Source organism: Pipistrellus kuhlii, unplaced genomic scaffold, assembly GCF_014108245.1.
Source record: "Pipistrellus kuhlii isolate mPipKuh1 unplaced genomic scaffold, mPipKuh1.p scaffold_m20_p_50, whole genome shotgun sequence".
In the NCBI taxonomy this organism is placed as follows: Eukaryota; Metazoa; Chordata; class Mammalia; order Chiroptera; family Vespertilionidae; genus Pipistrellus; species Pipistrellus kuhlii.
In genome coordinates this window covers 347,750-368,991 of record NW_023425552.1, presented here as the reverse complement: position 1 = coordinate 368,991, position 21,242 = coordinate 347,750, and the positions used below count along the sequence as shown (strand labels likewise).

The 21,242-nt window shown below is 53.8% G+C and overlaps 1 protein-coding gene across 3 annotated transcripts in view; it reads right to left on the bottom strand.

Annotated features, from left to right (window-relative positions):
- Positions 1-16,412, bottom strand: part of SEMA4B (semaphorin 4B) — a 41,205-nt gene extending 24,793 nt beyond the window's left edge. Inside the window, exons 1-2 of one of the 3 annotated variants that reach the window (XM_045573482.1) lie at positions 16,267-16,412; positions 1,160-1,376 (exon numbers count right to left, since the gene is read on the bottom strand). In XM_045573482.1, the coding sequence (XP_045429438.1) occupies positions 1,160-1,283 (124 nt within the window). In that variant the 5' untranslated portion in view covers positions 1,284-1,376; positions 16,267-16,412. Of the gene's footprint in view, positions 1-1,159; positions 1,513-16,266 lie in introns of those variants that run through there. The other 2 variants (XM_045573481.1, XM_036415549.2) reach the window with 2 other exon arrangements.
- Positions 16,413-21,242: the final 4,830 nt, after the last annotated feature.

Here is a 21,242-nt window from a genome sequence, read left to right as displayed (position 1 = left end):
GCCCGGGGAGGCTAGGCGTCCTGTCCGAGGTCACGTGGCCCCTACGCGAGGCTGGTTTGCAGCCAGGCCACCTTCCCAGCACTCCCGGGCCCCGTTTCAAGCTGGGGTGACTCGGGGCCACGAGAGCTGATCCGAGTGCTGATTCTGCGCCTCTTTTCCTCCTGCCAATGGGATCGCTCTTAGGGGTGGGGATGCTATACGCACAGGAAGTCTGTCGCCCGGAATGTGACAGGGTCCTTTATTCTAACTCACGCAGTGTGACAACCAGCGAGGGAAAGGGCTTGGAAAAAAACAACACCTATAGACGTAACGCCCACGCAATACACCTGGTTTCACCAGCTCTCCGAGACGAGGTAGCTTTGACCGCGGGAGTATTTTTGCAGGCCAGCGACCCGGGGCTTGGGGAGGAAGGGCGGACTTGCCTGGTTGTAGAAATGGGTTTAGCATCCTAGTGCCTCTGGCTTCAAAGAGAAATCGGAGAAGCAAGCAACCAGGATGAGGGGAGGGGGGCGGTGTAAGGAGAGGGGAGAGCAGAGGGCTGCAAAGGGAGGGGGCCACAGAAGCAGCTGTGAGCTCCAGGGGAGAGAAACTGGTCCAGGAGGATGGTCCTCCTGGCGCACCCAGAGTGCCCCCCTCCCCCGTACGACCCCTCCCAGGTCCTGGGGGGATCCCACCGCGGCCATTAAGATGAAGGATGATGGGGCGCCGGCCCTTCCTTCGGTGACTTGGGCTGGAATAACCAAACCCCAGTGTTTACGGCCGCCAGCACAGCCCCCTCCCTCTACCCCGCGCTGCCCTGGGGGCGGCACCGCGGCTGGCTCTGGCCAGCATCAAAGACAAGCAGATGCGCAGGCGGAGCGGCGGTCAGCCAGCGCCAGGGGTTGGGGGTTGGGGTGTCCCCGCCGAAAGGGGACCCTAAAGAGGCAGCAGGGGGTCTCGGATTCCCCCCTCGCATTGAAAGAATGGAAGAAAGGAGCCCGCGGCCCCCACAGCTCCCCTCTCCCGCCCGCCCCCACCGCGCGCGGCGCTTTCAAAGGAGGAGGAGGGATCCTCGCGAACCCCACGTCTCCAACGGGCCCCCTGCCCTCCTTTGTCACAGCGCCGTCCGCACGAGGCGCCGGGGCCGCCTCCCCGCCCCGGGCCCGCGCCCCGCACTCACCCAGCGGCAGGCTGATCCGGGGGACGAGCGCCCAGGTCGCGGGCGGCGGGAGCAGCAGCGGCGGGAGGAGCAGCAGCAGCAGCGGCGGCGGGAGCAGCGGCGGCGGCCGGGTCCCCGGGGCCATCACGGCGCGCGCGGCTCCGACAGCTACGGCGTCCTCCGGGCTGGGGCTCAGGTGGTTCCACTGGACGCGCGGGCGGCAGCCCCGCCCCCGGACCTGGGGGGGTTGCGGGGGGAGGTTGGGGTGCGGGTCACGTGGCCGCCGGGAGCGCGCCCCTCCGACCCCCGCCGCGCGGTCCCGCTGGCCTGGCTCCCGGAGGAAAGCTCTCCCGGGATCGCGGGGCGGAGGGCGGCGCCGGAGGAGGAAGTGGACGGCGTCAGTCCTGCCTCTCCCAGCTCCGATTCCCCGATCCCCGCCCTCCGCCCCTTCCCCCTTCCCCTTCCTGGGCGCTGCGGCCGGCCTCGGGGGCGCCAGCTGGGGGCGCGCCTGGAGAGGCCGCGTGCGTCGGGGGATCCCCCCCTCCCCGGACACGGAGGCGGCTGGATGGGGGTGGGGGGCGCGCAGGGAAGCCGGGGCCACCGATCCCCGCCCCTTACCCACCCTCAGACCCTCCCACCGCCGCCCCGGCCCCTTCCGGCGACTCCTAGACCCTCGGTGGCGAGCGGGAGGTTTGGGGGAACCTATGGATCTCTCCATGGGGCGCCCCGTGGGGTCTGGCCAGGGTCTTGGCCCCCCCCTTTTTTAAAAAATATATTTTATTGATTTTTTACAGAGAGGAAGGGAGAGGAATAGAGAGTTAGAAACATGGATGCGAGAGAATCATCGATCAGCTGCCTCCTGCACACCCCCCACCGGGATGAGCCTGCAACCAAGGTACATGCCCCTGACCGGAATCGAACCCGGGACCCTTCAGTCCGCAGGTCGCCGCTCTATCCACTGAGCCACACCGGTTTCGGTGGTCTTGCCCCTTTAGTCCTTCTCCCCCCGCCAATTCTCCTGGCACCCACTTGTCCGTGACCGAATCCACGCGGCCAAGCTGGTGCGGACGCAGGGGCTAGTTGCTTCTTTTTAATATATATATATATATATATATATATATATATATATATATATATATATATTTGATTTTACAGAGAGGAAGAGAGAGGGATAGAGAGTTAGAAACATCCATGAGAGAGAAACACCGACCAGCTGCCTCCTGCACACCCCCTACTGGGGATGTGCCCGCAACCAAGGTACATGCCCTTGACCGGAATCGAACCCGGGACCTTTCAGTCCGCAGGCTGACGCTCCATCCACTGAGCTAAACCGGTTTTGGCGGCTAGTTGCTTCTGAAATCAATTTCGTTTCTGCTCAGATCCGTCCCCCTGAGGTCCTGGCTGCACCCACACCACTCAGGCGGGTGCCCTGCGGGGGGGGGGGGGGGGGGGGGGGGCCTGTCCGCGCTTAGGATTCTGCCCACACGCAGCCAGGAAGAGGGTGGGAGGAGCGGTGCAAGATTAATGTACGTGGGATAATAGGATTGAAGACACAGCCAGGGAGGGGAGACAGGAGACAGGACTCCCTTAGAAGAGGCACAGTCCACCCCCCCCCCTCAACCCACCCCCATTCCTGCTTCCTAACATCCCCCGGGATGGAATAACCTGAACCCCTAAGTAAGCCCCAAAACCAATGGAGTGGCTCCCTCTCAACATTAAAAAAAAAAAGAAAGAAATACACACAACAGAACGTATCAAGCTGCAAAGATCATAAAAAGGAAAAGTAAAAAAAAAAAAAAAAAAAAAAAAAGTGGGGGAAAGTAATGCCCTGACCGGTGTGGCTCAGTGGATAGAGCGTCGGTCTGCAGACTGGAAGGTCCCGGGTTCGATTCCGGTCAAGGGCATGCACCTTGGTTGCGGGCACATCCCCAGTAGGGGGTGTGCAGGAGGCAGCTGGTCGGTGTTTCTCTCTCATGGATGTTTCTAACTCTCCATCTCCGTTCCTCTCTGTAAAATAAATAAATAAATAAATAAATAAATAATAATAAATAATATTTTTTTTTAAAGGAAAAGAAATGCCCTGGCTGAGTTGGCTCAGTGGATAGAGCACTGACTTGCGGAGGAGAGAATCGAACCAAAGTGTCCTGGTTCGATTCCAGTCAAGAGAACATACCACGCTCTCCCCGGAAGCAACCAATCGATGTGTCTCTGTCACATGGATGTTCCTCTCTGTCTTTCCCTCTCTCATCCGCTCTCCCTAAAAAATCAATGGGAAAATACGCTCGGGTGAGGATTAACAAAACAAAACAAAACAAAACAAAACAAAAGCAAGCTGAAACCGGTTTGGCTCAGTGGTAGAGCGTCAGTCTGAGGACTGAAAAGTCCCGAGTTCGATTCCGGTCAAGGGCATGTACCTTGGTTGCGGGCACATCTCCGGTGGGGGGTGTGCAGGAGGCAGCTGATGGATGTTTCTCTCTCATTGATGTTACTGACTCTCTGTCCCTCTCCCTTCTTCTCTGTAAAAAAATCAATAAAATATATTAAAAAAATAAATAAAATAAAAATAAAAGAAGAAGAAGAACAAGAAGAAGAAGAACAAGAAGTAGTAGTAACATTTGGGAAACGGTTCAACTTTTCCTACGAGCGCCCAGGACCACGGTCAGATGTAATTCTCCCTGGATTCCCCTTGAAAGCAGTCATTTCCATGGCAGTGGGAACAGCCGGCCCAGGAATGAGCTGCTATCCTGGGAGAGTTCCTCCTCACCCCGGCCAAGAGGAGCGTCCTCGGAGCCAACACCTTTTGCTCTCACCCCACCCCCAGGACCGCCGCGTCCTGGGCCACAGGGCGGCTGTCAGCGTGGGTACCGCAATCACGTGGTCCCCACTGTCCTCTCTTACGGCCCAGCTTCCCCACGTCCCGTGACGTCTGCATCTTTACCATCCCCACACCCATCCACGGGCAAGGGCCAGGCGACAGGGGCCCCCAAGGAAAAAACAACAACAAAGAAAAAGAAGAAAAAAATTACACACAAAAATAAAAAAAGAAAGGGTTTCTCCCACTTGGCATGGCTCAGTGGTTGAGCGCCGACCTATGAACCAAGAGGTTACGGTTCCATTTCCGGTCGGGGCACACGCCTGGGTTGTGGGCTCGATCCCCAGGGTGGGGCGTGCAGGAGGCAGCCGATCCATGATTTTCTCTCATCATTGGTGCTTCGATCCCTCTCTTTCTCTCTCTTCCTACCTGAAATCAATAGAAATATATTTAAGCCAAAAATGGTGTGGCTCAGTGGATACAGCATGGGCCTGCGGACTGAAGGGTCCCAGGTTCGATTCCTGTCAAGGGCATGTACCTTGGTTGCGGACACAACCCTAGAGGAGGGTGTGCAAGAGGCAGCTGATGGATGTTTCTCTCTCATCGATGTTTCTAGCTCTCTATCCCTTTCCCTTCCTCTCTGTAAAAAAATCAATAAAATATATATATATTTAAAAATAAAAGAAAATAAAGAGATCTCGGCATCGGACACAGAATCGCACATGGGATGTGGGGAGCACCAAGCATCCCACTTCTAGCCTGGCCAGGCCTTGGACACCACCTCTATCAGTGCCATCCATCCACCCACCTGCAGCCAATGATGCCCAGCCCTCCGGCTCCACCCCAGGACCTTTGCCCTGGCTACTTCCTCTTCCTGGAGTCTTCTCTCCCAATAGCCACCATGTTGGGACCCTTCCTCCAAGTCTTTGCTCAAAGATCATTTTTTTTTTTTTTTTTTTTAATGCTAGGGCATCTGTGTGTGTTCTTTTATTGTTGATAAAGAGGAAGAGAGAGAGAAACATCAATGATGACAGAGAACCATTGATCGGCTGCTTCCTGTACAACCCCTACTGAGGATGGAGCCCACAACCCAGGCATGTGCCCTGACTGGGAATCGAACCGTGACCTCCTGGTTTCATAGGTTGATACTCAAACCACTGAGCCACACCGGCCAGGCAAAAATCACCTTCTTGAAGAATTCACACTTCCCCCAATATTCCCCTTACCCTGAGGTTGCTTTTCTTTCTTTCTTTTTTTTTTTTTCTTTCAAGGCACTCCTCAACTAATAACATTCTGCTGTAGATGATTTGCTTCTTTGTTGTGTTTTTTTTATTTTTTTTAATATATTTTATTGATTTTTTTACAGAGAGGAAGAGAGAGGGACAGAGAGTTAGAAACATTGATGAGAATCATCGATCAGCTGCCTCCTGCACACACCCTGCTGGGGATGTGTCTGCAACCAAGGTACATGCCCTTGACTGGAATCAAACCTGGGACCTTTCAGTCGCAAGCCGACGCTCTATCCACTGAGCCACACCTGTTTCGGCTGTGGTTTTTCTTGATTGCCTGCCCCTTCGTCCCCAAAATAATGACTGAGAAGGGCAGGGATTTTTGCTTATCTGCTTGGTAGTTATCCCAAGCCACCAAAACAGTGCTTGGCAGGTAACAGGCCCTCAAAGAGTGTTGGCTGAATGAATGAATGAATGAATGAATGAATAGATGGATGAAGGATGCAACTTAAGGATCATAGATGCTGCTGGCACCCATCCACCAACAAAGCTATATCACCTTTGGTCCAATAGAGTTCCTTCCAAACATGAAATGATGCAATGTCTTTCTTCAGCCAAAGCACAGCACTTCCTACTGACCTTTTTTTTTTTTTTTTTAATAATATATTTTATTGATTTTTTACAGAGAGGAAGGGAGAGAGTTAGAAACATCAGCTGCCTCCTGCACACCCCCTACTGGGGACATGCCCGCAACCAAAGTACATGCCCTCGACTGGAATCGAACCTGGGACCTTTCAGTCCACAGGCCGACGCTCTATCCACTGAGCCAAACCAGTTTTGGTCCTACTGACCTCTTTTAAAGCTATTGGTCCTGGTCCAGATTTCATCCTATGGAGGTCATTCTGAATATCTACTCTATTACGACACATTTTGCTTTTCCTCCCAGTTTTCAATCATTTTTAAACGTGATAAGCATTCTTATGCCTTTAATTCAAGTCTCTGATAAGAATACGAGGCGAGCCCTAGCCAGTTTGGCTCAGTGGATAGAGCATTGGCCTGCGGACTGAAGGGTCCCAGGTTCGATTCCGGTCAAGGGCATGGACCTGGGTGACAGGCTCCTCCCTTGGACCGGGCCCTAGTCGGGGCTGGTGCAGGAGGCAACCAATCACTGCCTTTTTCTCTCTCTTCCACTCTCTCTAAAAATCAATGGAAAAATATCCTCAGGTGAGGATAAAAAACAAAGAATATTGGATCAGCACACCTAGCACCCAGTTCTTGGTTTCTAACTATCTCTTTCCAATAAAAGGTACCAGGACTGTGGAGAAATGAAAGAGAAAGCAAAAGGTAAGCCAGGGATATTTTGTTGGGCCAGAAAGCAAGGAAGTTAAAGACTAATGGGATTATATCAAAAGGACATATGGGCCAGCTTGTTGACCCAACGTGGGACAAGTTGCGTATCCAAACCAATGAGGAAATAATGGATTCTAATGCATGAAGTGAAAAGCAATCCATCCGTCCACAGTGACATTCAGAGAAACACCGAGGAAGGGAAGGGGCAGAAAGGAAGCTTTCTTGGACAGAAATAAGCCAGGCAATAAATGTAGAAGAAATGATAGAATTGGAAAATCTAGATTCAAGCCAGGAGCATCGCTGGCTGCTCAGCCACTGGTGGAAGGGTGTTGGGAAATTGTATTAACAAGATCTCAAAGCCTGTCCCTGCAGGTGGCTCAGTGATTAACAAAGAGGAATTGTACCTCTAAGGGAGGGCTTTGGCTTTCCCTATCTATCTATCTATCTATCCATCTATCTATCTATTTTTGATTTTTTACAGAGAGGAAGGAAAAGGGATAGAGAGTTAGAAACATCGATGAGAGAGAATCACCGATCAGCTGCATCCTGCACACCCCCCACTGGGGATGTGCCCTCAACCAAGGTACATGCCCTTGACCGGAATCAAATCTGGGACCCCAGTCCACAGGCCTACGCTCTATCCACTGAGCCAAACCAGCCAGGGCGCCTTTCACTATCCTAGCCAAGCAATTTAAATCAGCATCACCAGATCTTTGCCAGGTACCTCAGTTGGTTAGACTCTAACTGTTACAGCATCGTCAGCTATGCCAAGGTTTCAGGTGCTAGCCCAGCGAGGGCACGTACAAGACTCAACCAGTGAATGCGTAAGTGAGTGGAATAAACCCAAGCGTGTGCCCTGGACCCTTCAGTCCGCAGGCCAGCGCTCTCCATGGAGCTAGACCGGCTAGGGCTGGCTGCAACATTTCCTTCTTCCACCTTCTGCTTACGGCTGGCACCTAGGCACTGGCTAGAGCTTGAATCCCAGCAGCAGGTACCCACTTAAAGGGCAGCAAGGCTGGTCGGCCTTCGTGGCTGCCATGCTTATCCCTGAGGAGGAGAGGCAGGGGCTGAGGGGGCCTCGCTGGTGGTTAATTTTATCCCACTCATGGCTGCTCAGATGCTCTAGGACTGTGGTCGGCAAATTCATTAGTCCACAGAGCCAAATATCAACAGGACCAAGACTGACATTTCTTTGGAGAGCCACATGTTTTAAACTTAAACTAGATAGCTAGGTACGTTGTTATGAACTTAATTAGGGTACGTGGTATTTTGTGGAAGAGCCACACTCAAGGGGCCAAAGAGCCGCATGTGGCTCTCGAACCACAATTTGCCGACCGCTGCTCTAGAAGTCTAGTATGTCCTTTAAAAATTTTTTAAATATATCTATATTTTTATTGACTTTAGAGAGGAAGGAGGAGAGAGAGAGATAGAGAGAGAAACATCAATGATGAGAGAGAACCATTGACCAGCTGCCTCCTGCACGCCCCCCACTGGGGATCAACCCAGGCAAGTGCCCTGACCGGGAATCGAACCGTGATTCCCCTAGTTCAGTGGTCGGCCAACTCATTAGTCAACAGCGTAGGCAAACTGTGGCTCAAGAGCCGCACGTGGCTCTCGAGCTGCAGTTTGCCGACCACTGCCCTAGTTCACTCACCCACTCACCCATACCAGCGGGGTCCAAGTATGTCTTATGCCAAGTGGGTGGCAAACCCCCTGAGGACAGTGACGGGTCTTCCGTCTTCAAAAGCCAAGGACAACACTTGGGGACAAAATAAGGGAGCCAGCGGTGGGCCTGGAGCGACCTCGGCCTCTGAGAGCTCCATCCTCCGTCTTCCCTTCCTGTGCCAACTGGTCCTCCCCCAAGCTGGGAAAACACAGGAGGATGGCGACAGAAAAAAAACCCCTCCATTCGAGCTGACTTCCTGTGGGCCAGAGCGGTTCCCAAGCCAACACGGCGTCTCCCGCTCCCCTTTGCCCCTCTTGGACCGGGGCGAGACTTTCTCAGCCAGGACGTCCGTGATGTGGGTAAAGAGCTCAAGGGACGGCCTGGAGAGAGAGGACAGAGAGAGATGGAGAGCCGAAGCCGGTGTGGCTCAGCGGATAGAGCGTCGGCCTGTGGACTGAAAGGTCCCAGGTTCGATTCCGGTCAAAGGCATGTACCTTGGTTGCAGGCACATCCCCGATGGGGGGGTGGGCAGGAGGCGGCTGATCGATGTTTCTCTCTCATCGATATTTCTAGCTCTCTATCCCTCTCCCTTCCTCTTTGTGAAAAAAAATCAATAAAATATATTTTAAAAAAGAAAAAGAAAAGAAAAGAAAGAGATGGAGAGAAAAGCAGTACTGCCTCTGTGCGCCCCCGCTCCTGCCCCCCCGACGGCAAGATGGAGTTGTCATTAAGCCTTGCCTTCCTCTTCTCCTCCCCTCCTCCCCCTCCCCTGTCTCTCCCAGGTACCCAGACACACGTGTAAGGACTACAATGTGAGACTGAGCCCTCGCCGGTGTGGCTCAGTGGACAGAACATAGGCCTGTAATCTGAAGGGTCCTGGGTTCGATTCTGGTCAAAGGTGCGTAGGAATACATACCAAAGGCCAAACCAAGCTTGCCTATGGTGGGAGAGGCGAGACCAGGGGGCTGACGCCTTGCTGGCAAACAAGGAAATCCCTCAGAATATTCTATCTCTTGGGCTGGGTACTGTTTTCCCAAGCGTGTACCAATGTTAAAATGCTCCGCGCTGTACGCTTCGGATGTGTGCATTTTCCTGGATGTGAATGTATGCCTCCTACCTGTCATCATGGGGAAAAATTTAAAAGGCAAAAAGGTAAACAAACAAAAACATACCCCACCTGTAGGATCAGGTAGAAGAAAATTAAAATAATGAGAAGAGCCATAGAAAATGGAGAAAGACTACAAGAGCCCTGACTGATGTGGCTCAGTGGATAGAGCGTCAGCCTGCAGACTCAAGGGTCCCAGGTACGATTCCGGTCAAGGGCATGTACCTTGGTTGCAGGCACATCCCCGGTGGGGGGTGTGCAGGATGCAACTGATCGATATTTCTCTCTCATCCATGTTTCTCTCTACCCCTCTCCCTTCCTCTTTGTAAAAAACTACAATAAAATATGTTTTAAAAACGAAAAACGAGTGCTGGGTGTTTTTTTGTTTGTTTGTTTGTTTTTCTTTTTGTCTACCAAGAGAAAGAGAAAATGAAAGGGAATCAGGGGGAAATGAAAGGGTTAAAAACACAAGGCGCCCAGCAGGCTGTCATGGTTCAGTGGTTGAGCCATCGAACCAGGAGGTCACGGTTCAGTTCCTGGTCGGGGCACAGGCCCGGGTTGTGGGCTTGATCCCTAGCGGGGTGGGGGGGGGAGGGGGGCGTGCAGGAGGCAGCCCATCCATGACTCTCTCTCATCACTGATGTTTCTCTCTCTCTCCCTCTCCCCTGCCCTCTGCCTCGCTAACCTGCTCCGCACCCAGGAGAGGGGCCGTGAACACAGGCCCTGGGCAAGGGCAATCAGTACTCACTAACCTCTGCCCAGGTGGAGGCCAGCCACGTGCGTGGCCATGGATGGCCTCTGCCAGGTGGTCCCCGGGGCCAGGCCCGCTGCCCTGTTCCCACCCAGGGCAGCTGGCTGTGCAGCTCCCTCAGCTCTGCCCTGAAAGTCACCGCCTTGTTTGCTGGCCGTGGGGGAGGGGCCTCCTACCGAGCCCAGTGGAGCTTGAACCCAAAAGTCCCCCCCCCCCCCCCTTCAGAGGCGGCACCCCGGGTTCTGGTTGGCAGGCTCACCCTGGCGTGGGCCCAGCCCCCTCGGGCCTTGGCCCCCTGCCTGCCAGGGTCCCCTAGAAGCCTGAGCCTTCGTCTTAAGTCAACCTGCAGCTGTAGCTCCCCGCCCTGCCCTGGCGGGTGTCTTCTCCCCATGGGTACATGCTGATAAGGAAACTGGCACTGCCCTTTGTGTGCTTTTAAACCAGCCAATGGCTTCCAGATCCTGGTGGCTGGCAGCCTCCCCAGGGCAGTGCCCTCCGCAAGCAGAGGGCATTGCCAGGCCAGCGCCTACACGGCCTCACGCCCCACTGGCAGCTGCTCACCAGGTCTGGCAAGGCGCCTGCACGGCCCCACCTCTGCTCCCCCGAATTGTGTGAAACGGTGTGACTCCCCTGCACGGGTCCCCGTGTTTCCTGCTCTGGGAAGCGGTAGAATCCAGGGCTCAGGCACCCTGGTTCTTCCATCAGAGGGAGAAGCTCAAGCCCTAGCCGGTGTGGCTCAGGGGCTAGAGCGTCGGGGCCTGCGGACTGAAGGATCCCGGGTTCGATTCTGGTCAAGGCCACGTGCTCAGGTTGCAGGCTCGATCCCCAGTGTGGGGCGTGCAGGAGGCAGCCGATCAATGATCGTCTCTCATCATGGATGTATCATTCTCCCTCTCTCTCTCTCCCTTTCCCTTCCTCTCTGAAATCAATCTATACTATTAATAATAAAAGGGTAATATGCTAATTAGACCAGATAGACTGGATGTCTTCCAGACAAAGCCACAGTGGCAGGTGCTGAAGCAGAGGTGGGGTTAGGGGCGATCAGGCAGGCAGGCAGAGTGGTTGAGGGGCAATCAGGCCACCAGGGGTGAGCGGTTAGGGGCGATCAGACCGGCAGAGGAGAGCCGTTAGGGGCAATCAGGAGGCAGGCAGGCAGGTGAGTGATTAGGAGCCAGTGGTCCCAGGTTGCGAGAGGGATGTCGGACATCCCCCAAGGGGTCCCGGATTGGAGAGGGTGCAGGCAGGGCTGAGGGACCTACTCCCCCCCCACCCCAACCCCATGCACAAATTTCAAGCAGCGGGACTCTAGTAAAAATATATGTTAAAAAAGAAAAAAAGGAGAAGCTCGTTGGGACCATCGGTACTTTATGGACTGGGAGCAAAAGCCACACACTGTCTGAACCACAGCTTCCTCTTCTGAAGGTGGGAACGCCAGGGGCCGCCGAGAGAGCCGCTATGAGCGCACGGAAAGGGATTGGCACGTGGCGGGCGGATGCTCCTCGGACAGAGCCACGCCATGAGGTTACCAGATCCCTCCGCACCCCCCTCACTTCGGTGCTCAGCCCCGAGGACCCTCCTTCTGGGTCCAGCTGCCTCCTGCTTGCCACTGTCGTGCTGAGGCAGCAACTCTCGCCGGGAGATGAACCAGCCCGCCCAGCTCAGGCCCGGGTGTGCCTGCAAGCGGGCCTGTTGGGGCCTGAGCCGGCCACTCCCTGGGTGGGGATCCCCCGCCCCATGGGGCTGTGGTGCCAGCAGCAGGGTTCAACCTGCCCCTGCCCCGACAGGGTACAACACGCCGCTGCCCCTGCCACTCCCCTGCCCCCAACGCAGGTTCAGGAAGGGCTGTATGCCTGTGGCCCCATGCCTGCCGCTCCCCTGGGAGCCAGGCTCTGCTGATGCTCGGCACCTGTCCCCCTGAAGGGGCAACCATTACTGCTTAGTGACTCTCTTTGTCCCGAAACCACCGCCGCCATTTGCAGGAGGGAGGTGGGTGCTCCCGGCCAGGGGAGGGTGGGGGTAAGGGCCTGGGAGAGAGATCTGGCTTCCAGGCTGGCTTATCGGACACGATGCCTCTCCTCCATTCCTAGGGTCCCGAGAAATCAGGCATCAATGCCCTCCCCATTTCCCCACCCCGTTCTTCCTCCTTAAGTCCGTCTCTGAGGCCCAGGCCCTGGCCAGGAAGGTCCCTTTCTCCATGCTGCTGCCTCAGTTCCTTCATTATAGTCCGTAACGGGCCAGCAGAGCAGGGCCCCTGAACCCTTGGGTGGACTTCGGGGAGCTGGGAACTGAACCCCGAGAGTGATATGCTGTTTAGTGAGAGGGGTCATAGAGGGACCATCTGATTTCAAAAAGATCATTGTTGCCCAAACCGGTTTGGCTCAGTGGATAGAGCATCGGCCTGCGGACTAAAGGGTCCCGGGTTCGATTCCGGTCAAGGGCATGTACCTTGGTTGCGGGCGCATCCCCAGAGGGGGATGTGTAGGAGGCAACTGATCGATGATTCTCTCTCATCGATGATTCTGACTCTCTGTCCCTCTCCCTTCCTCTCTGTAAAAAGATCAATAAAATATTAAAAAAAAAAAAAAAGAAGAAGAAGAAGAAGAAGAAGAAGAAGAAGAAGAAGAAAGAACTTGCTAAGCTTACATAAGTGCTGGCACCAGAACCCACATAGACACTATACTGAGAGTTGGGATCTCAACCTGGGTTTCGTCTCCAGTTCTAACCATGCTCATCTTGGTAACACAAGCTGCTGTTCCTCTCCTCCCTCCCTTCTTCCCATCCTTCCCTTCCTCTTTCATTCACTCCAGGAGGATTGCTGGTGTTCTTGCTGCCTCCTAGGAATTGCTGAAATTGAAGGAGACGGACAGGGTTGCCTCCTTCACAGAGCTTACACTTCAAAAGGATCCTGAGCCGGTGTGGCTCAGTGGATAGAGCGTCGGCCTGCGGACTGAAGGGTCCCGGGCTCGATTGCAGTCAAGGACACATGCCTGGGTTGCTGGCTCCATCCTCAGTGTGGGGCGTGCAGGAGGCAGCCGGCCCATGATTCCCTCTCATCACTGATGTTTCTGTCTCTCTCTCCCTCTCCCTGTCTCTCTGAAATCAACAAGAGGATATTTAAAAGGATCCCTTAGGCTCCTTTTTCCAGTGAACACCAGTTCTTGCCTCATTTTCTTGGATGCCTCATTCATTCCAGCCTCCAGCACAGGTAGGGGCCAGGGCCCACCTGGCAGAGTTCCAGCTGTGCCCCAGGCCTCCCCGGGCGAGTGCTGTTTTCAGCCCATTTCCGGAGTCCGGCTCCCTCTGCACAACGCTCAAATTTCCACCAAGCACTCATTATGCTGCAGGGAGATGCTCATTTGCACGTCACAACCCTCTCTCCCACAAGCTCCCTGAGTGCACACACCCACTGGCCAGCCTGCCTGGGGTTTTCATTCATCTATTGATTTTTATATATTTTTTATTGATTTCAGAGAGGAAGAGAGAGGAATAGAAACATCCATGATGAAAGAGAATCATGGATCGGCTGGCTGCCTCCTGCATGCCCCCCACTGGGGATGTGCCCGCAACCCCGGGCATGTGCCCTGACCAGGAATCGAAGCCGGACCCTTCAGTCCGCAGGCCGATGCTCTATCCACTGAGCCACACCAGCCAGGGCCTGACTGGGGTTTCTCATCTCCGGCCTCCAAGCGCTGAGCTTGCAAACAGCAGGCGCCCCATAAATGCTCTAGCTGACTGTCTCCGATCCCGGCCAAGTGATTCATTCTAGCATTCCTTCCTGGCGGGTGAGACCTCTATCCCCACCTTCCTCTTTTCCTTTTCAAAGGCAAACGCACTGCACTGAGGTGGTGGGAAGTCCCACTTCCTGGCTGCAGGGCAGCCAAAGCGTTTCTCTTTCATACCGTCCCAGCGGGGGGTTTTTTTGGCTTCAGAAGAGAAGGTGTTTTGGGGGCGCTGGGGCATGCTGGGCTCCCTGGGATTTCCGGAGGGCACTCCTCTAAGGGCTGCATGAAAGCAAAGCCCCCCCTCTCTTCCCCCCCCCCAACCCGCACGGGATCTACCCCGGAGATGGGGGGGCCTTCTTAGTCTGAGCTCCCCAACCCCCAACCCCCTCCAGCCTCCTCTCATCTTCATTTCACCCGAGGCTCCAGCCTCCTTCTCTCATCCTTATTTCGCCTGTTGCCAATATCCTGCCTTTATTTATTTTTTAAAATCATTTTAAAATATATTTTGTTGATTTTTTTACAGAGAGGAAGGGAGAGGGATAGAGAGCTAGAAACATCGATGAGAGAGAATCATCGACCAGCTGCCTCCTGCACACCTCCCACCGGGGATGTGCCTGCAACCAAGGTACATGCCCTTGACCGGAATCGAACCTGGGACCCTTCAGTCCGCAGGCCGACGCTCTATCCACTGAGCCAAACCGGTTTTGGCCTGTCTTTAAAAAAAAATATATAAAAAAAAATTGTTATTTGTTGATTTTAATATGTACATGTTATTGATTTCAGAGAGGAAGGGAAAGGGAGAGAGACAGAAACATCAATGGAGAGAGAATCATTGATCGGTTGCCCCCCCACTGGGATGGAGCCAGCTACCCAGGCATGTGCCCTTGACCGGAATTGAACCTGCAGGCTTGACGCTGTAACCACTGAGCCAAACCAGCTGGGGCATCGTCCCCATCTTTAGATCACCAGTCACCCAGAGCCTGAACCCCAGGCCACAAGGAGACAAAGCACCGATTCCCCTGAGTGTCAGTAAGAATGATCATCAGAGGAAACAGCCCCGGCCTGGGAGTCAGGAGACAAGTTCAAATCCTGACCTTCCCAACTCACTGTGAAGTCATTCCCCCGGGGCCCCTTTCCCTATGACGGCATGGGGACCCTTCAGTCCGCAGGCCGATGCTCTATTCACTGAGCTACACCAGCCAGGGCCCAGAGGGATTCTTAAGTCTCTTCCAGTTCTAAAGCATTCATTGGGGGGATTCTAATTGTGCATTTCCCTGTCTTTTTAAAAAAATATATATTTTATTGATTTTTTACAGAGAGGAAGGGAGATTGATAAGAGAGTTAGAAACACTGATGAGAGAGAATCATCGATCAGCTGCCTCTTGCACACCCCGTACTGGAGATGTGCCCGCAACCAAGGTACATGCCCTTGACTGGAATCGAACCTGAGACCCTTCAGTCTACAGGCCGACACTCTATCCACTGAGCCAAACCGGTTTCAGCTTCCCTGATGAGAGAGAATCATTGACCGGCTGTCTCCTGCACACCCCTACTGGGGATCGAACCCACAACCCAGGCATGTACCCTTGATCAGAATCAAACCTGGGACCCTTCAGCCCGCAGGCCGACACTCTTGACATATGTGTACCCCTTCTATAATTTTCGTAACGCTGAGTACCCCTCGTCCTCATGAGAAGGTAGAACGAGGCAGCTAAGCACGGTGCAGTGCATATCCCCACCAAACTCCGGTGCAACGGGTACCCTCACCAGACTCTTCCCGTACCCCTGGGGGTACCCGTACCACACTTTGGGAAACACTGCGGACTGAGCCAAACTGGCTAGGGCCGCTTTTCTGTCTTTAGGGCGCTGGAGCCTTACAGGAATTCTCTGATCTGGGGGTCAAAGGGCAGACTCACTTTGGAGGTGAGGAAATGGGAGAGGAGGCTGATGGCTCCTGAGTCCCAGGGCTCCTGAGTCCTGTTGCCAGACCACACTGGCTCCAGGTGGGGCCATCAGAGCCCCCTCTTTTCCAGGATCCTAACTTCCTTTCCCTCCTGACCCCTAATCCACCTGTCACTCCGAGAGAAGCGGCGCTGCCTGCAAGCCTAGCTCAGAGGTCACATCCAGGACGATTTCAAGGAGAGGCCCAGGACTAGCCCGGATCCCAGACCATTTCCCTGCAGAGCCAGGAGCCCTGGCTCTGGATTCCAGTGTGGAGTAGGGGTTGTGGCGTGGGACAGGCTGAAGGGATCGGGCGCGGAGGCCCATCTGGCCGGGAGAGTGCAGGCCCAGGCTCCTGCGCTGCCCTGGCAACAGGCTCCCCCGGGGGCGGGGGCATCAGAGCGCGCAGGTGGCGGCCACTTGGGGAGACCAGACCCAGAGGCGGGAAATGGGGGCGGGCAATGGGGGCGGGCAGTCTCACCAGCCTCACCCCGGCCCGCCCCCTCCCATCCAGGCCTCGGCTCCCGCCCACCCTGTCCCCTTTGCGCCTACCTGAGCGTCCTGCCCAACCAACTGGCGACCACCGGCCACAACGGAAGACCCTCCTCTGCGGCGCGCCCCCTCTTTCTCGGGGTCTCCGGACTCCTCCCCGCGGCCACGCTAGCCCCGAAGCACTCCCTGGGGGACCCGGAGTGTCCCTGAGAGCACCCTGGCCCTGGCACAGCCTCCCCGGAAACGCAGGGCTGCTGCCAAGCTCCGCCCCGCCTCGCCCGTGTTTACGGGAATCGCCGGGAGGCGCCAGCAGCGCCCCCCTTCTTCCCCCCACCACCACCGCCCCCAACTACCACCCGCCTCAGGGCGTGGACGGCCACTCCGGACTGGCTGCTCTCCGCCCATTCCCCCCTCGGGATCTGCACCCAGGACAGCTCTGCTGGCCTGCAAAGTGCAAAGGCTTAGGGGGTGTTGTGTGGGGCTGCGCCCTCCCGCCCTGACCCAGCGGAGGGTGTCCCTAGCTGGGATCTTAGGACTACTGCCACCTGACTAGCTGTGTGACCTAGGGCGAGCTCCTTAACCTCTCTGAGCCCGCAGATCCTCTGCACAGCGGGTCTCCGGACAGCTGGGACCTCACAGGTTGCAATTACGCAGGCACACACCCTGCACGCGGCCAGCTCTCCAAAGCGCAGCGCTGTTGGCGGGGGAGGCAAGTGAGAGCCGGCAGCCACCCTGTACGAAACCACCCACATCTCTGCCCGCCCAGGCTGGGCTGCTGGCCGCGTCCGACTCAGCCTAGGCCGGGGCAGCCGGGACAGTGAAACTGAACGGTTAGAAACATCTAGCATTTATCTAGTGGCCTCGGTGCGTCCCTCCCTCCCCGGCACTCGAGTCCCGGCTCTGCTATCTTCCAGGAAAGGCACAGCCACTCTCAGGGCGGGTCCTGAAACAACGAGTTCTGGGTGTGTAGGTGGCTGAGCTGGTCCAGCGGCTGGAGGAACCGGAGGCCACAGGCCAGCATCAACCGGAGCTGGGTGAGGAGCCACCACACTCCCCAGGCAGCGGTGAGCCCTGGCCTGTTTGGCTCAGTGGATAGAGTATTGGCCTGTGGACTGAGGGGTCCCGGGGTTCGATTCCGGTCAGGGGCACATGCCCACATTGTGGGCTTGATCCCCAGTGGGGGGTGTGTGGGAGGCAGCCGATCAATGACTTAAATATATTTTATTGATTTTTTTTACAGCGAGGAAGGGAGATAGAGAGTTAGAAACATCCATCAGCTGCCTCCTGCACACCCCCCACTGGGGATGTGCCCACAACCAAGGTACATGCCCTTGACAGGTATCGAACCTGGGACCTTTCAGTCCACAGGCTGGCGCTCTATGCATTGAGCCAAACTGGTTTCAGCAAGAATATATTATTTTTTTAAAAAAATAGAGGTGATTTTATTTTTATTTTTAAAATATATTTGTATTGACTTCAGAGAGGAAGGGAGAGCGAGAGAGAAACATCAAGGATGAGAGGGAATCACTGATCCGCTGCCTCCTGCCCCCCACACTCTGGGGAATCAAGCCTGAGAGCAGACAGATGCTGGGACCAGGAACTAAATGAACCCTGACTTCTTGGTTCATAGGTTACGCTCAACCACTGAGCCACGCCTGTCCGGCAAAACGGTGATTTTATTGCCTGACTACCAAAGTGAACACATATTTACTACAAGAAGGTTGGAGAACAGAAAAGCAATACAAATAACGATTACCCATAATTTCACCCTCCCGGGAGACCACCAGTGTTAGTATTTTCTAAATCTTTTTAAAAGATAAAATGGCCGAAACCGGTTTGGCTCAGTGGTAGAGTGTCGGTCTGCGGACTGAAAGGTCCCAGGTTCGATTCCGGTCAAGGGCATGTACATTGGTTGCGGGCACATCCCCGGTAGGGGGTGTGCAAGAGGCAGCTGGTCGATGTTTCTCTCTCATTGACGTTTCTAGCTCTCTATCCCTCTCTCCTCCTCTCTGTAAAAAATCAATAAAATATATTTAAAAAATAAAATAAAATGGACGTGCAAAGTGCCCAAGTCTTAAGTTGACAGGTGCTAATATTTTAGTGACTACCCTCCTGTCTCTTTTCTATGCAGTTACCCACTTTTTCAGAAAAGGAATTATTTTGCACACAATGGCAACCTTTTCCCGAAGGTGGCAATATATTAGACAACGTTAAAAATTCTCACACACCTTCATTTTTTAAAAAAATGTCTTTTTCTTAATTTTAGAAAGCAAGGGAAAGGGAGAGATAGAAACATCAATGATGAGGAAGAATCATGGATCGGCTGACCCCTGTAAGACCCATATCCCACACCAGGGATGGAGCCTGCAATCCAGGCATGTGGCCCGACTGGGAATCGAACCCGTGACCTCCTGGTTCATTAGGGTGACGCTCAACCACTGAGCCACACAGGCCAGGCTCATGTGCCTTCGTTTTTCATGTATTCCAGCAGAGTCATCATACATTCTCAATCGAGTCTCCACGATTAGGTCTTTAACTTGTTTCTAATTATTCATTATGGTCAGTAATGTCCAGATGACCATCCTTGTAAGCACTTCCTCAATTATTTCCACTTGCTCCCTGTAATTTTCCTTCCTCTCACGGTCAAACCATTAGTATAGAACAACCCCGCTCATAGCTGTAGTCCAACGTGTCACTGTACAAATCACGTGATCATTTTTTAAAAAGGTTTTTTAAGAAAATATTTTTTATTGATTTTTTATAGAGAGGAAGGGAGAGAGATACGTCGATGAGAGAGAAACATCGACCAGCTGCTTCTTGCACACCCCCTACCGGGGATGTGCCCGCAACTAAGGTACATGCCCTTGACCAGAATTGAACCCGGGACCTTTCAGTCCGCAGACTGAAGCTCTACCACTGAGCCACACCGGTTTCGGCAAAATCACATGATCATTTTATTGGCTCTGCCTTCCAAGCAATGCAGGGGAGGTGGGGGGAGAGGGATGAGGGCAGGGGGATGTGCTAGAGTTCATCAAGTCCACGCTCCCACAGAGCAGACTCTGTCTTGCTGAGCACACGCTGCCCAGAGAAGCTTCTGCAATCCAGCTCCCCGCGCCCCCTTCCCCCCAATCCCAAACCCCAGGGGCCTCAGAACTCCGAGGGCTTAGATAACTAGGGTCATTCTGTCTCCAGCCCACAACCTCTCGCCCCTCCTTTCTCCCCATCATCCTTTCTTTCTATCTATTGTATATTTATTGAGTTTAGAGAAGAAGGGAGAGGGAGAGAGAGAGAAACATCAATGATGAGAGAGAATCATGGATCGGCTGCCTCCTGCACGCCCCACACTGGAGACTGAGCCTGCTACCCCGGGCATGTGCCCTGACTTGAATCGAACCCTGACCTCCTAGTTCTTAGGTTGATGCTGGGCCCCATCATCCTCTCTTCTTTCTTCTCTGTCCGCCCTTTTTTATCCCTTCTCCCTGCCCCCTTTTCCTGCTTCTCCTCCCCCTCCCGCCTCCTTCCAGCCTCCTATTGAATGGAGGGGGAAACCTTTTTAATTAAGGCACTGAAAAAAGGTCTGATCTTTCATGTTATTGATCCCGCTCCTCCCACCCCCACCCCACCCCCTTTCCTGGCTGTGGACCGTGGACCGCAGGTGCAAAGGCTGGAGTTAATCACCCTCTCAGTTCACAGCCCCGAGCTGGGCCTCTTGACGAATGTAGCTGCTCATTCCCTTTTATCCTCCTCAACTCTCCCCCCACTCCCTCCCCCAGCAGCGGCCACTCCAAGGAGTTCAGTATACTCGCTTTGTTCTTGTGCGTTCTTGCAAAAGGTGTATCGTATACGTTATGCCCGTACTTTCCTTTACCCCTTTGTCTGGACGTAATTATAGATCCACAGAAAGTGAAGAAACAGTACATAGCGTCCCATGGACACTTCATCCAGCTTCCCCCAATGGTGACAGGATAATACTGTAGTTCCAGGCAACACTAATTGATAGGAATACAATAATATCATCAACTAATAGACGACAGACCTCATTCAGTGTCACCAGCGCTTGCATGCTGTGTGTGTGTGTGTGTGTGTGTGTGTGTGTGTGTGGTTCTATACCATTCAATCCCCTGAATATATCTGTGTAACCACCACCACCACCACAACTGAGATACAGAATGGTGCATTACTGTAGTCACACTCCCCCCACCCAGGGTTTCCCATCTCTGTCGTTCTGTCATTTTGATAAAGTTATAGAAATGGGGCCTTTGGAGCTTGGCTAGTCTCACTAATTACAGTGCCCGTGAGCTACATCCAGATTCTTTCCTTCTTTTTTTTTTTTTTCTTCTTCTTCTTTTTTTTTAAATATGTTTTATTGATTTTACACAGAGAGGAATTGAGAGGGACAGAGAGCTAGAAACGTCGATGAGAGAGAAACACCAACCAGCTGCCTCTTGCACATCCCCCACTGGGGATGTGCCCGCAATCAAGGTACATGCCCCTGACCGGAATCGAACCCGGGACCTTTCAGTCCGCAGGCCGACGCTCTACCCACTGAGCCACACCGGTCCCGGCCAGGTTCTTTCCTTCTTATTGCCAAGGAGTGCCCCCTGGCATCGCTATCCCAGAGTGTAACTATCCACGCACTGCTGTTTCCAGTTCAGGGCTATTACACATGCAGCTGATGTGAATATTCATGTACGGGTGTTTATACGAAAGTAAGTTTCATTTCTTTGGGATATAGGCCTCAGGGATGCCATTGCTAGGTCTTATGGTATTGATAAATACATTATATATATCCATATCCATATACATATACATATATGCATATATATATATATATATATATATATATATATATATATACACACACACATACCAACACACACACACACACACACATATATATCAGAGGCCCAGTGCACGAAATTTGTGCACTCAGGGGGAAAGTTCCCTCAACCCGAATTGTGAGAGGGTGCTGGGCAGATTGAGGGACCCCCATCGGTGCACTATCAGAGCCTGGGAGGGCTATGGGAGGGTTCCAG